The sequence below is a fragment of the Myotis brandtii genome, unplaced genomic scaffold, assembly GCF_000412655.1.
Source record: "Myotis brandtii unplaced genomic scaffold, ASM41265v1 scaffold246, whole genome shotgun sequence".
Lineage (NCBI taxonomy): Eukaryota > Metazoa > Chordata > Mammalia > Chiroptera > Vespertilionidae > Myotis > Myotis brandtii.
The window spans coordinates 764,688-777,347 of NW_005359310.1; the positions used below are offsets into that span (position 1 = coordinate 764,688).

At 44.3% G+C, this 12,660-nt stretch overlaps 1 protein-coding gene across 1 annotated transcript in view; it reads right to left on the minus strand.

Moving 5' to 3' along the window:
- The window catches only part of MAP4 (microtubule-associated protein 4), a 69,614-nt gene that overhangs the window by 52,055 nt on the left and 4,899 nt on the right, over positions 1-12,660 (minus strand). Inside the window, exon 2 of the mRNA XM_014540506.1 lies at positions 10,967-11,035. Within this exon, the coding sequence (XP_014395992.1) occupies positions 10,967-11,035 (69 nt within the window). The remainder of the gene's footprint in view (positions 1-10,966; positions 11,036-12,660) is intronic.

The following is a 12,660-nucleotide window of genomic DNA, read 5'->3' on the forward strand; positions in this document are numbered from 1 at the left end:
TAATGAATTAAAACTTCCCACAAATGCTCTTTTATTGGCACGAAATTCAACATTTTTAAGTGCAAAAATATCTATGATGTTAACACCTTCAGCAAATTTGACATATGAAGTTTTGAAGCTTGCTGTCAATACAGCAAAATAGCATACATATCAAATCACATATATATCAACATATGTGTAACTCCATCTATTGAAAAAAATCCGCATTATTAACCGGTACACCTGGGTGTGTTTTTTTTTTTTTTTTTAGTAATAGCCACCCTAATGGGTGTAAGGTGGTATCTCATTGGATTTTTATTTGTATTTTCCTAATGATTAGTGATGGTAAGCTTCTTTTCATGTGCTTCTTGGCTGTTTGTGTATCTTCTTTGGAGAAATGTCTGTTCAAGTCCCCCGCTCATTTTTAATCAAGTTGTTTGTTTTGATGCTGTTGAGTTATAGAAGTGTTTCATATATTCTGGATATTAATCCCTTTTCAGATATATGTTTTGTAAACATTTTTTCCCACTCCGTCAACTGCCTTCTTGCTCTATTGATAGTGTCCTTTGATGCACAAAAGATTTTAGTTTTGCCCTGACCGGTTTGGCCCAGTGGATAGAGCGTCGGCCTGCGGACTGAAAAAAATCAATATGATTTTTTTACAGAGAGGAAGGGAGATGGTTAGAGAGTTAGAAACATCGATGGGAGAGATACATCGATCAGCTGCCTCCTGCACACTCCCCACTGGGGATGTGCCCGCAACCAAGGTACATGCCCTTGACCGGAATCGAACCCGGGACCCTTCAGTCCGCAGGCAGACGCTCTATCCACTGAGCCAAACCGGCTAGGGCAATAAAATATATTTTTTAAAAAAAGATTTGTTTTCATGTAGTACAGTTTATCTTTTTTATTTTCATTGTCTGTGCTTTTGGTGTCATATCCAAGAAATCATAGCCAGATCCAATGTCATCAAGCTTATGCTCTGTATTCTTCTAAGAGTTTCACAGTTTTAGCTCTGATTTTTAGGTCTTTGATCCATTTTAAGTCAATACTTGTACAAGGTGTAAAGTAAGGGTCCAATTGGATATCCAGTTTTCCTAACACCATTTGTTGGAAAGATACTCTTTCCCCATTAAATGGTCTTGGTGCCTGTTCTAATATCACCTGGACATATATGCAAGGGTTTGTTTCTGGCTCTATTCTATTCCTTGGTCTATCTGTCTTTATGGCAGGCTCACGCTGATTACTGTAACGATATGGTAAGTGTCAAAGTCGGAAAGTGTGGAACCTCTAACTTTATTCTTTTTCAAGATTCTTTTGAAATTCCATATGAATTTTAGGGTAGATTTTCCTATTTCTAAAAAAATGGTGGTTGGGATTTTGAGGAAAAAAGAAAATCATCTTTTGAAAAAGCACCTTAAATCTCCCTCCCCATAACGGACATTGCACTCCATTTTGAAAGCTCCTGGAAGCTCACAGTTGCAGTAATCCTTTGTAAACATCCTCTAATCCACACCCCAGAACTTTTCACAAGGAATTAATCCTTGAATATAAAAAGCACATAAAAGTTAATTATATTATTCAAATTTCTCCTTTAAAACATTAGAATGAAAGCCCTAAAATATATGAAGCAAAAATTAACTAAACTGATGCCCCTGGTGGGGTGGCTGGAGTTGGTTGGAGTGTCATCCATACACCAAAAGGTTGCGGGTTCGATTCCTGATCAGGGCACATTACCTAGGTTCCTGGTTCAGTCCTCCATTGGGGCATGTACGGGAGGCAACAGATCAGTGTTTCTCACATCAATGTCTCTCTCTATATATACTGTATTCATATGTTACTTATGGAGTTACAAATAGATTAAAATCGATTAAAAAACAAAGATATCGTCTGGTGAGGATTATAAAAAGAAAAAACTTAACTGAGAAACAGATAATTCAACAATGATTGTCGGAGGCTTCAATACCCCACTTTCAATAATAAAGAGAACAACTAGACAGAGATCAGCAAGGAAAAGAAGACGTGAATAACACCATAACAGACATTTTAAAGAAAACTCCACCCAACAGCAGAATATACATTTTTCTCAAGTATACATGGAACATTCTCCAGGACAGACCATATGTTAGGCCCTCAAACAATCCTTTAAAAGGATATAAATCGTACAAAATTTGTTCTCCAACCATAATGAAATAACATTAGAAAATGACAACAGAAAGTAGTTTGGAAAATTCACAAATATGTGGAAATTGACAGCAGACTCTTAAACTACCAATAGGCAAAGAAGTCACAAGGAAATTTAGAAAATATTTTGAGATGAATGAAAATGAAAACATAACACACCAAAACTTACAAGATGCAGCTAACGCAGTGCTTAGAGGGAAATGTATAGCTGTAAACGCCTACATCAAAAGTGGGGGGAAATCACAAATCAAACACATAACCTTCTACCTCAAGAAACCAGAAAAGGAAGAGCAAGCGTAACCCTAAAGCAAGCAGGGGGAAGGAAGCAATGCAGATGAAAAGAGAAAACGCAACAAAACTATAAGCTGGTTCTTTGAAAAGATCAACAAAACTGACAAAGTGCATCTAGACTGACTAAGAAAAAGAAATGACTTAAATTACTATATTCAGAAATAAAAAAGGAGGCATCAACACCAACCTTACAGAAATAAAATGGCCTATAAGGGGATAGGAAGAAGATCCTCTGTGATATGACATGATGTGGTAGAAAAGGCACAAAGGCTTATTAGACTAGGTCCAACTTTGAGCTCCATTATTAACCTAACTTCAACTTCTTCAAATGAAAAATGGACATACTGAAAATTCGTGCACTCAGGGGGAAAGGGGTCCCTCAGCCCAGCCTGCACCCTCTCGCAGTCCAGGACCCCTCGGGGGATGTCCACCTGCTGGCTTAGGCCTGCTCCCTGGGGGGATCAGGCCTAAGCTGGCAGTCAGACATCCCTCTGGCATCCCAGGAGCCCTCGGGGGATGTCCGACTAACAGCTTAGGCCCATTCCCCGGGGGGGAGGGGTAGGGCGGGCCTAAGCCGTTAGTTGGACATCCTTAGTGCTGCCACAGAGGCAGGAGAGGCTCCCGCCACCATCGTTGTGCTGGCCAGCCATGAACCAGCTTCTGGCTGAACAGTGCTCCCGCTATGAAAGTGCACTGACCACCAGGGAGCAGCTCCTGCATTGAGTGTCTGCCCCCTGGTGGTCAGTGCATGTCATAGTGACTGGTCATTCTGCCATTAGGGTCAATTTGCATATTACCCTTTTATTATATAGGATGCCAATTTATGGGTTAGTTGTAAATGCTGCTCAGACACTAACATTACAGATTTATTTTCTGTTAATACTTCACATTTTTGGTGCCTTACATTTATTCTAATGCTAACTTGAATGCATTGTATCTTATGATACAAAAGACAGTTTGAAACACCTAGAATATCTTCTGTTTCAGGACATTCTAACAAAGCAATTTTAGTTTCACTGCTGATCTGACCTGAGGGACTGATATCCCGTCATACCCAGAACAGTCATCATAATAAGCCACCTGCTCTGATCACAATGGAAACACCAGTAACCCTGCCGTTTGTGAGCACTCAGTGTCTGCACAGCTGGCCCCAAACAGTGCAAATCACAGTAATCTGCCCCCATGGCAGCACAGACGTTTATTCCACAAATGACTTGTGATTAAGTGTTGGTAAGCCTTCATTGTAATGGAAGCAGCACCAATATACAATTGAGAATAACCCAGATTTATACATGCCTCAGAAATTAAAATAATGCTGTGTCCCACCAGCCCAAACCCTGTCTCACCTCCCAGCTCCACCATATTATCCAACTGTGGCCAGATTTCATCTCACTTTCAGCAAAATAAATGTACTAATAAGATGCAAGAGTTGTCTCCATCTTTTAAGAAAATCAGTGAGGATTGTGAATTCTTGTACTTTAAACATAAGCATAGATTATTAAGCTCTTAATAAAAGGAAACAGAATATTAAATTGAGCAGTCTTAATAAAAAGAAATGTCTATCAACTAAAAAACTTCTATCATCCAAATTACTGCAGGCATGGAATCTTTTCAATGTCTTAATTCAGTCAACACATGGCACTTGAAAATCTATCTACTGCTATAAAGAAACACTAATGCAGAATGACTAGGGAATCGGGCATTCCACAGAATCCCTCCCAGATCCAGGATACTAGATTATCAGATAATTAGTGGCCCAGTGCACGAATCCGTGCTCATTGAAAGGAAATTAATTAGAAGAAATATTTTAATGTCGCTATCCGCCTTTTCTCTATAGTAGAAATGTCAACCAAATTCACAATCGAAAATGACAGATGGAAACACATGCATGCGACTGGCACCAGCGAGAGCTTTATATATATAAACTCGCTTAATTAGACCTGCTTTCTGATGTAGCTAAACTTTTTCCAGCCCAGTGAAGCACCCCAACTTCTCTTTCAGGTAATTATCAGCAACACAGAAGTAAATATCAACACAAAGCAGGTTATTGTTGTAGATCACGCAGGGAGAACAAAGGGTGAAATATTTAACTGCAGCAGTGTTTGACTATATTCTGCGCAGTGAGAAAACCTGAAGTCATTTCAAGGTCCACCATTTCTTACTTCTTTTCAGCCGGGTCAAGTTTCTAAGCTTTCTAAATCTCCATTTTTCAGCTAGTGAAAAGAAAATAGGATTCTACCGAGTCTCCTATACACCTACTCCAGGACTTCTGTGAGGATCAAATGAGATGAGGCACGGGAAAACGCTTCACAGACATCTGGTTAAAGTGTAAAGTGTTTGCACCTGGCTATGAAGCAAGTCGTGTTCCCGGAATGAAGAAATTCCAAGGAGGCTAGTCGCTAGGGAGAGGAAGCCGGGCGTTGCTACATGATGCCATGACCCTTGCCCGTTTCCAGGCTGGGCTGGGCTGTGCGCCACATTTTGCACCGTGGGTCTCGGCAGCGTCATCTGCGATTTGGTGGGGTGTCGCTCTGGGGTGGTGGCGGGGCCTGTGATCCACTTGGGGGAAGCCGAGTGTTGCTTTGTAGGTGACAGGTCCACGGTGCTGTTTTTTCTGTAAATGGCCAGGGCGCATCACGGCAGCTCCTGCGTTGAGCGTCTGCCCCCTGGTGGTCAGTGCACATCATAGCAACTGGTCGCACAGTCGGACACTTAGCATATTAGCCTTTTATATACATAAATAATGTTACAAAATTAAAATGCTATTGAACGCAAAAGTTTATTTAGTAATTCAGGAAGACTGTGAACATGAATTTTAATTGGACTACACCAAAGATAGATGTAGTATTAGAAAATATCTAACAATAGCCTGGCCAGTATAGCTCACTGTTTGAGTGTGTCATGGTTCAATGCCCAGGTTGCAGGCTTGATCCCCAGTGGGGGGCGTGCAGGAGCCAGCCAATTGATGATTCTCTCTCATCATTGATGCTTCTATCTCTCCCTTTCCCTAACTCTCCGAAATCAATAAAAATATATTTTTTAAGAAAGAAAATATCTAACCATCATTGATAAGCTATGAAACTGTCTTTTAGAATAACTGCATGTTGCTATTCTGCCAACTGTTTTCCACCAGAGGCCAGAGAATAGCAAGTAGTCACTGAACTTAACTCTCACAGATTCTGGAAAGAAGAGTTACTCTGAGAATCAAAAAAGGCAACGTGAGCGACGAGAAAGCCGTGCAGCATGGGATTGTGAGGGGTGGGGTTAGTAGCTTTGTTAGACTGAGAACTCGTGCCTCAAGCATCTTTATTTACCAAACTCACGTCTTACTCACATTACACTTCAATAATTAGACCCCAACCAAAATCCAGTCTGTAAGATGTTAATGTAAGATGTTTATTAGTGTAATTTAATTAGCACAATTACATTAAACGTTCCAATGTACAAACTGCTGAAGTCTAAAATCACAAGAAATATAAACTTAGGCGCAGAAACATAGGTATAAAAATCTTTAAAAACAAAGGTCTACATCTTCAATATTGGGGAAGAGAGAGAAGAGAAGAGAAGTGAAGAGAAGAGAAGAGAAGAGAAGAGAAGAGAAGAGAAGAGAAGAGAAGAGAAGAGAAGGGGAGATTGAGTTTGATTACATATAAGAAACAACACATTTCAACAGAGCAATCCTAACCAGCCTGGTCATCTCCGCAGTGAAATATTGGGCCACTCAGGTATAACCATCATGGCAACACAGCATTTCACGGCAGGACTGGCTACTTCATATAAAGCTGTATGTAAAACAAAATTTTTTTCTTTCAAAATGAAACATCCAAGTGCAAGAGAGTGAGCTAACAATATATAAATTTTAGCAGGCTGTTAGTAGAAATTTTCAATTTCATAAATTAAAAAAACATTCTTAGATAAAAATAAACTTCAAACAAAACAAACACATAACAAGATGGAAATAAAAGTAGAATAAGGGCAACAATGGAGTGTGTGCGCCCTGACCACTGCCACAGCAGGGCTCACCAGGCTTCTCCACCCGCCTGTCATTCACATCAACTGCAGGGACTGGTTAGAAGTGATAGATGCCAAACATACTTTTAAAAAGTTAGCACTACCAGTTGTAAAAAGTTCTCTAACCAAAAATCTCCACCAGGAAACAAATGCCACACATCAAAGGGAAAGAGCTGTGTTTTATTTCATGGTGTGGTTCCCATGGTCACAGCTTCCATGTGTGATCAAATCCTTAGAAGTAAAAATAAGCTCTTCCCTTTAAACGTGCTTCCCTTATGTGTCTTCTCACCAGAACCCATGGAAGGAACTCTTGGCAGAGAAACTACCCAGGAGTCACTGTAGGGACTCAGTGTAAACTTGCATAATATTCTGATTTTACCACCCCAAAGGCAGTTCTGTATAAGAAGATCTAAACTATGCACATCTCAAACTCTTCCTCAGAACACAGTAACATTTATTTTAATCTGAAATAATCAGTAGCTTAGTGATTATAAAAACATGCACGGTCTGTAAGAGGATAAAAAAAATTTAAAAAGTGCCCTAGCCGGGTTTCTCAGTGGTTAGAGCATCCGCCTGCAGACCAAAGGGTCGCGGGTTCGATTCCTGGTCAAGGACACATACTTCGCCAGCCCCAGTTAAGGGTGCGCACGGGATACAACCAATAGAAGTATCTATCTCACATGAACATTTCTCTCTATTTCTCTCTCCCTCCTCCCTCCCTCTCACTCTCTCTAGAAAACAATGGAAAAAATATCATCAGGTAAGGATTAACAAAAAAAAATAATCTTAAAAGTATTTCGCATTCCAGATCTAAAACAATGGAAAAAATATCATCGGGTAAGGATTAACAAAAAAATAATCTTAAAAGTATTTCGCATTCCAGATCTTAAACCAGAATTCCTCTAAGATGTCAAAACATGGCCCATGTTTTATATTCTATTTCTAAAGATCCAATCACAGCTTGTCATTTGAAAGGTTCCATAGTACTTATCCCAAATGCTTCCAGAATTTTTAGCTATTAGTCTGGAAAAATGAGAAACGGAAATAAAGTCCCATTAGACAATCCTCAGAACGTGTGAAGGACCTGACATCCGGGGCTTCACCTGACCCCAAGGCCTGGCACCTGCCGAGTGCAAAGGACGCTAATCCTGAACGGAGACTGAGTCCAAGCAGACAATCCCTTCCTGAGGGACCTGAGACACTGCTGGCCTTCACTGTGCTCCCATTTAGTTTCACCTTGTGTTGTTCCAGGAGAAGTCATTTTCTACCTGTATCAACAGCCTAGTATTCTAACAATACTGGGTTCCATTTCTTTAACTTCTCACAGCTCATGATCATGTGAAGAAGGTAATTTTGCTTATAAAATTCCACACACAATAATAAGATTGTTAAATTTTCAGGAGAATCTAAACCTAGACAAATAGATCATTTCAAATAGAAACAATTTTGGCCCAACTTGCAACTAACAAAGGACGATTTAATTTGAGGAAATACTTTTCAAAGTTTCATCAGAGCTCCTCCAAGTTAGAAACCTCTACATTAAATAGCAGCCTCACTCAGCTCTCAGAAAGGGAGAGAGAAACGCGGGTGCCTAAGCGAATCCCCTTCCCTAAGTCAGCTCACGGAGGGAGAGAGCAAGGGGAGGAGAGGGAGGGTCCCTGCCGTCCGGTGGACCCAAGCCCTTTCGAAAGCTCACGTTCTCCTCTGTGTTACCATATCCTGATTTGGGTGGGAGATCTGAAAACCCAATGAAAACGCCAACTAAAAATGTTTAAAGAAAAGAAAAATGTGAGAGCGAATTAAATGATAAAATGAATTGAAAAAGAGAACAAGAAATGAGAAACATTAGGTGACCCTTATAAAATCAGGTGGACTCAAGCCCTTTCGAAAGCTCACGTTCTCCTCTGTGTTACCATATCCTGATTTGGGTGGGAGATCTGAAAACCCAATGAAAACGCCAACTAAAAATGTTTAAAGAAAAGAAAAATGTGAGAGCGAATTAAATGATAAAATGAATTGAAAAAGAGAACAAGAAATGAGAAACATTAGGTGACCCTTATAAATAAAGAGACCAAAATGAGACTCCATTTGTACTTGGTGTTCACAGGGGGAGGGGGCTCCAGCGAGCCCTCAGAGGACAAGAGGAAGCAGGTGGCTGCTCAGCATCAGCAGAAAGAGGCCCCGAAGAACCACCCTCAGCTTCTTCTCTACACGTCCAGGGAGGGGAAGCAAAGCTCTGCGAATGCTGAAGGTTAGGAGTGTGCGGTGCTTAGGAAAGGCCACTGGTCGGGTGGTCCGCAGCCCCCGTGCTGAGAGACACTAGGCTTCTAGGAGGAGAAACAGAGAGGAGGGAGGAGGAGGAAGGGGAGGAAGGGGCAGAAAAGCACAGGTCATTAGTCAACAGCAAGTTCAACACAGCAAGAGGCGCATAACCCATCCTATGCTACCAGGGGGGCTGCGCTGCTCTGAGGCCGGGAGGTCACATTCTGAAGGAAACAGAAATGGGAATTTTCGAAGTGGCTCCCGTGAGTGATGGCCAAACTAGAATGAGTCACACATGCTCCAGAAACATGCACCTTCCTTCCCCCACTCCTTCCCACCCCAACGAAACACCGGATTTTCAGTAAAGCACCTGCTCTCATGCAGTCCCGTGTCCGGTTCAGAGGCAAACCCCTTCAGTGTGCGAGCTGTCCGCCCCGGGGAAGGAGGACCTGCTCTCCTCATCCCCCTGGGAGCGCACAGCCAGCGGGTTCTGGTTTGCAACCGGGGGAGGAAAAGTCTTGGGACGGTAAGGCCTAGGCTGTGTGGTTTTCCCGTCCTTGTTTCCTGCCCTAGTGAGATTTGGCCGTGGGAAGCGATTGCACATCAAGTGCGATCAGACCTGACCTGCTGCTGGAGAAGAAACCTCCTCCAGCTGCGACAGCTGCTCCCTTCCTGGATGCAGTGGCATCCGCCCTTCACCAGCTAAGCCAATCAATCCCCTCACTGTCTCCTGGTTAAGGGAAGTTACATTTACTCATGTTTAAAGTTCATGTTCAAGCTTCTTCTTTAATCACAAATGTTTTCTTAAAACCAAATGATACAGATGACTTTGTTTTCAAAGTCGGCACAGAAACTGCCAGAACCACGTATAACGACGATTATCAAAGAAATACAAAAATTTCATTTCACAAAACTACGGTGGCACTCCGGGTTGCTTCTTGCTTTTCAGGTGAAGAGCTCTAATTCATGAGTTGCTAATAAGGATGCTAAGTCACTGGATAAAACTAACAGTCACAACAAACAGCACCGAGGCATCGGTAAGTCTGAGGAACAGAGACAGAGGCCACAGTTCGAAAGGCCACAGAGGAACGACTACGTCCTGGAGGAGCTGCGGTGCCGGCAAAGGCGCCTGGGAGCTCCAGCACTGAGAGCCCGGCAGCGCCGGAAGGGAAGGCTCTCGAGGCTGAGGTCTGCGTCCAAGAGGAGAACCAGGCCAGGCCACGCTCGTGTCTGCCCACACGGACATGCGAACCCAACGTCCGCCCCGTCGCGAGGGCACACACTGTCGGTGACAGAGAAGACTGTCTGGGCCAACAGTGCCAGCCTGATCACAACTGCAAGCGAAGTGCGGTCAGCACCCCCATCCACACCACTTCCTACCAGCTCCCCCGGGAACACTGACATGGCACCCCTGCGGCGTGGCCGCTGCTTGGAGAACTTCGCTCTCTGCAGATACACGGGGGCAGGGGCGGTGCTGGTGCTAGGTGGAGCCACAGGCACTCGGTGCTAGCTGACAGAGTATCAAAGCCCTGGTCACAGGCTAGGAGTTAGAGTCAGAGACAGATTTCCAAATGAACAGTTAAGAGGAAAATAAAGAAAAAACAGACTGAGGGCAAAAGAGAGAAGAAAAGAACTTTAATCCTCAGCTCACAGGTTCCCTATGCGGAGCCACGGGAGCACTCTGAGTGCAGGGTGTTCAGGGGAGAGACCTGCCTGCAGAGCTGGCAGGACCAGAGGCCTCATCTCCATGATGACTATTCTGCCTCTAACAGCATATTTTTAAGGTCCATCAGTTCTTGTTTGGTACAACTACACCAAATATTCAAAGAATATCAAAGGAAATTCACTCTTCCCTTTCCACTGCTGGAGATGTTAGGGGGCAAATGCCCTAGGTCAGTGGTTCTCAACCTTCTGGCCCTTTAAATACAGTTCCTCATGTTGTGACCCAACCATAAAATTATTATCGTTGCTACTTCATAACTGTAATGTTGCTACTGTTATGAATCGTCATGTAAATATCTGATATGCAGGATGGTATTAGGCGACCCCTGTGAAAGGGTCGTTCGACCGCCAAAGGGGTCGCGACCCACAGGTTGAGAACCGTTGCCCTAGGTTTAAACACACCCAACAAGAACAACAATACCCTTATCACAGAATGACCCATCTGCTTCCATTATCACCCTCGGCAAGGAGCTGACCCAGGTGTGCACTGCGACTGGGGAATCCGGGACCCACTTACCTGCAGTGTCATTCCCTTGCGTCCCGTGGTCGCCGTTGGCCAGCACCGCTGCTCTAGGAGATGGAGCACCTGCAACCAGCACGAAGAAGATCACCATGTGATGAATAAAACATGAAAAACAAATCCAACCACTATCTAACTAGGAGTTTGTGTCACAGCATTAGCTTAAAGCAGATAAAAATCAGTCCAAAATGTAAAGATCCAATGAAAGGAAACCCAGAACAGAAGAGAACTGGGATTCATGTCCACAGCCCCACTCTCTTGTTAAGCACGCCCCGTGGAGGAGGGCTTCCTAACAGCGGAAGCCTTTTCTGTTCTGTCAACTGTCAGATTAGCATCAGATTCAATAAACCATCATGAAGCACCACTTGTCTACTCTCTGCAATTCAAACCAGACCTCCCGAGGGCCAGGGCCCTTGACAACAACCCCATGAAAAGCCCGGCACCACCACGGCTCCTGGCCTGAGGAGACAGGGAGGCCAACAGCACCTGGAAGCTCAGGGCTTTTTCTTCCACGTTAGCTGTTCTAATGAAGCAGAGCTGGTCTCATTCCCTAGTAAATAAAGATGCCGAGTGTCTTCCCAGGTGTTGATTTGCCACCCCGTTGTTTTCTCTGGTGAACTGAATGGTCATATTATCTACTAGAGGCCCAGTGCATGAATTCTGCACAGGTGGGGTCCCTCAGGGTGGCCTGCGGGGATCGGGCCAAAACCCGCAGTCCAACACCGCCTGCAGCTCCTACCTGCCGCTCCCGCTCATCCCAGCCCCACTGCACCTGCCGTGGGCTCATGACTAATCAGGCCCGATTGGGAGAGGCTAGCGCCACCGTAGCGGTGCTCACCAGCCATGAGCCCTGCATCTGGCACCCTCCTGAGGGGAGTGGCCTGCAGGATTGGGCCAAAACTGGCTCTCCGACATCCCCCGAGGGGTCCCGGATTGCAAGAGGGTGCAGGCCAGGCTGAGGGACCACACCGGTGCATGATCGGGACAGGGGAGGGACCACAGGAGGGCTCCAGGGCATGTCCAGCCCCATCTCGCCCAGTCACGATAGGCCGGACCCCAGCAGCAAGCTAACCTACCGGTGGTGGTCAGTGCACATCATAGCAAGCAGTTGTGCGGCCTTAGCATATCATTAGCATATTACGCTTTGATTGAACAGTCGACCGGTCATGGGACGACCAGACACTTAGCATATTAGGCTTTTATATATATAGTATATATATAAAAGTGCACCCTCAGGAGTTCAACCAACCGGGAGTTCAATCGCTCGCTATGACGTGCGCTGACCACCAGGGGGCGGCGCGGAGCGAAGGGAGGACCCAGCTGGCAGCCGGCAGCCAGGGAAGGGAGGTTCTGGCCGCAACTGGCAGCCGCTAGGGACCCTACCCGTGCATGAATATCATGCTCTGGGCCCCTAATTTTACTATGTTTTAACTGAGTATTATGCTAAGTGAAATAAGCCAGTCAGAGAAAGACAAGTATCACATGATCTCACTCATATGTGGAATCTAATGAACAAAATAGATCTAGAGACATAGAAGCATGGAGCAGACTGTGGAATCTCAGAGGGAAGGTGGGGGAGGGTGGCTGGGTGGGAGGAGATCATCCAAAGAACTTGTATGCATTTATGCATCACCCATGGACACAGACAATAGGGTGGTGAGGGCCTGGCGGGGGGGAGCCTAGAAGAGGTC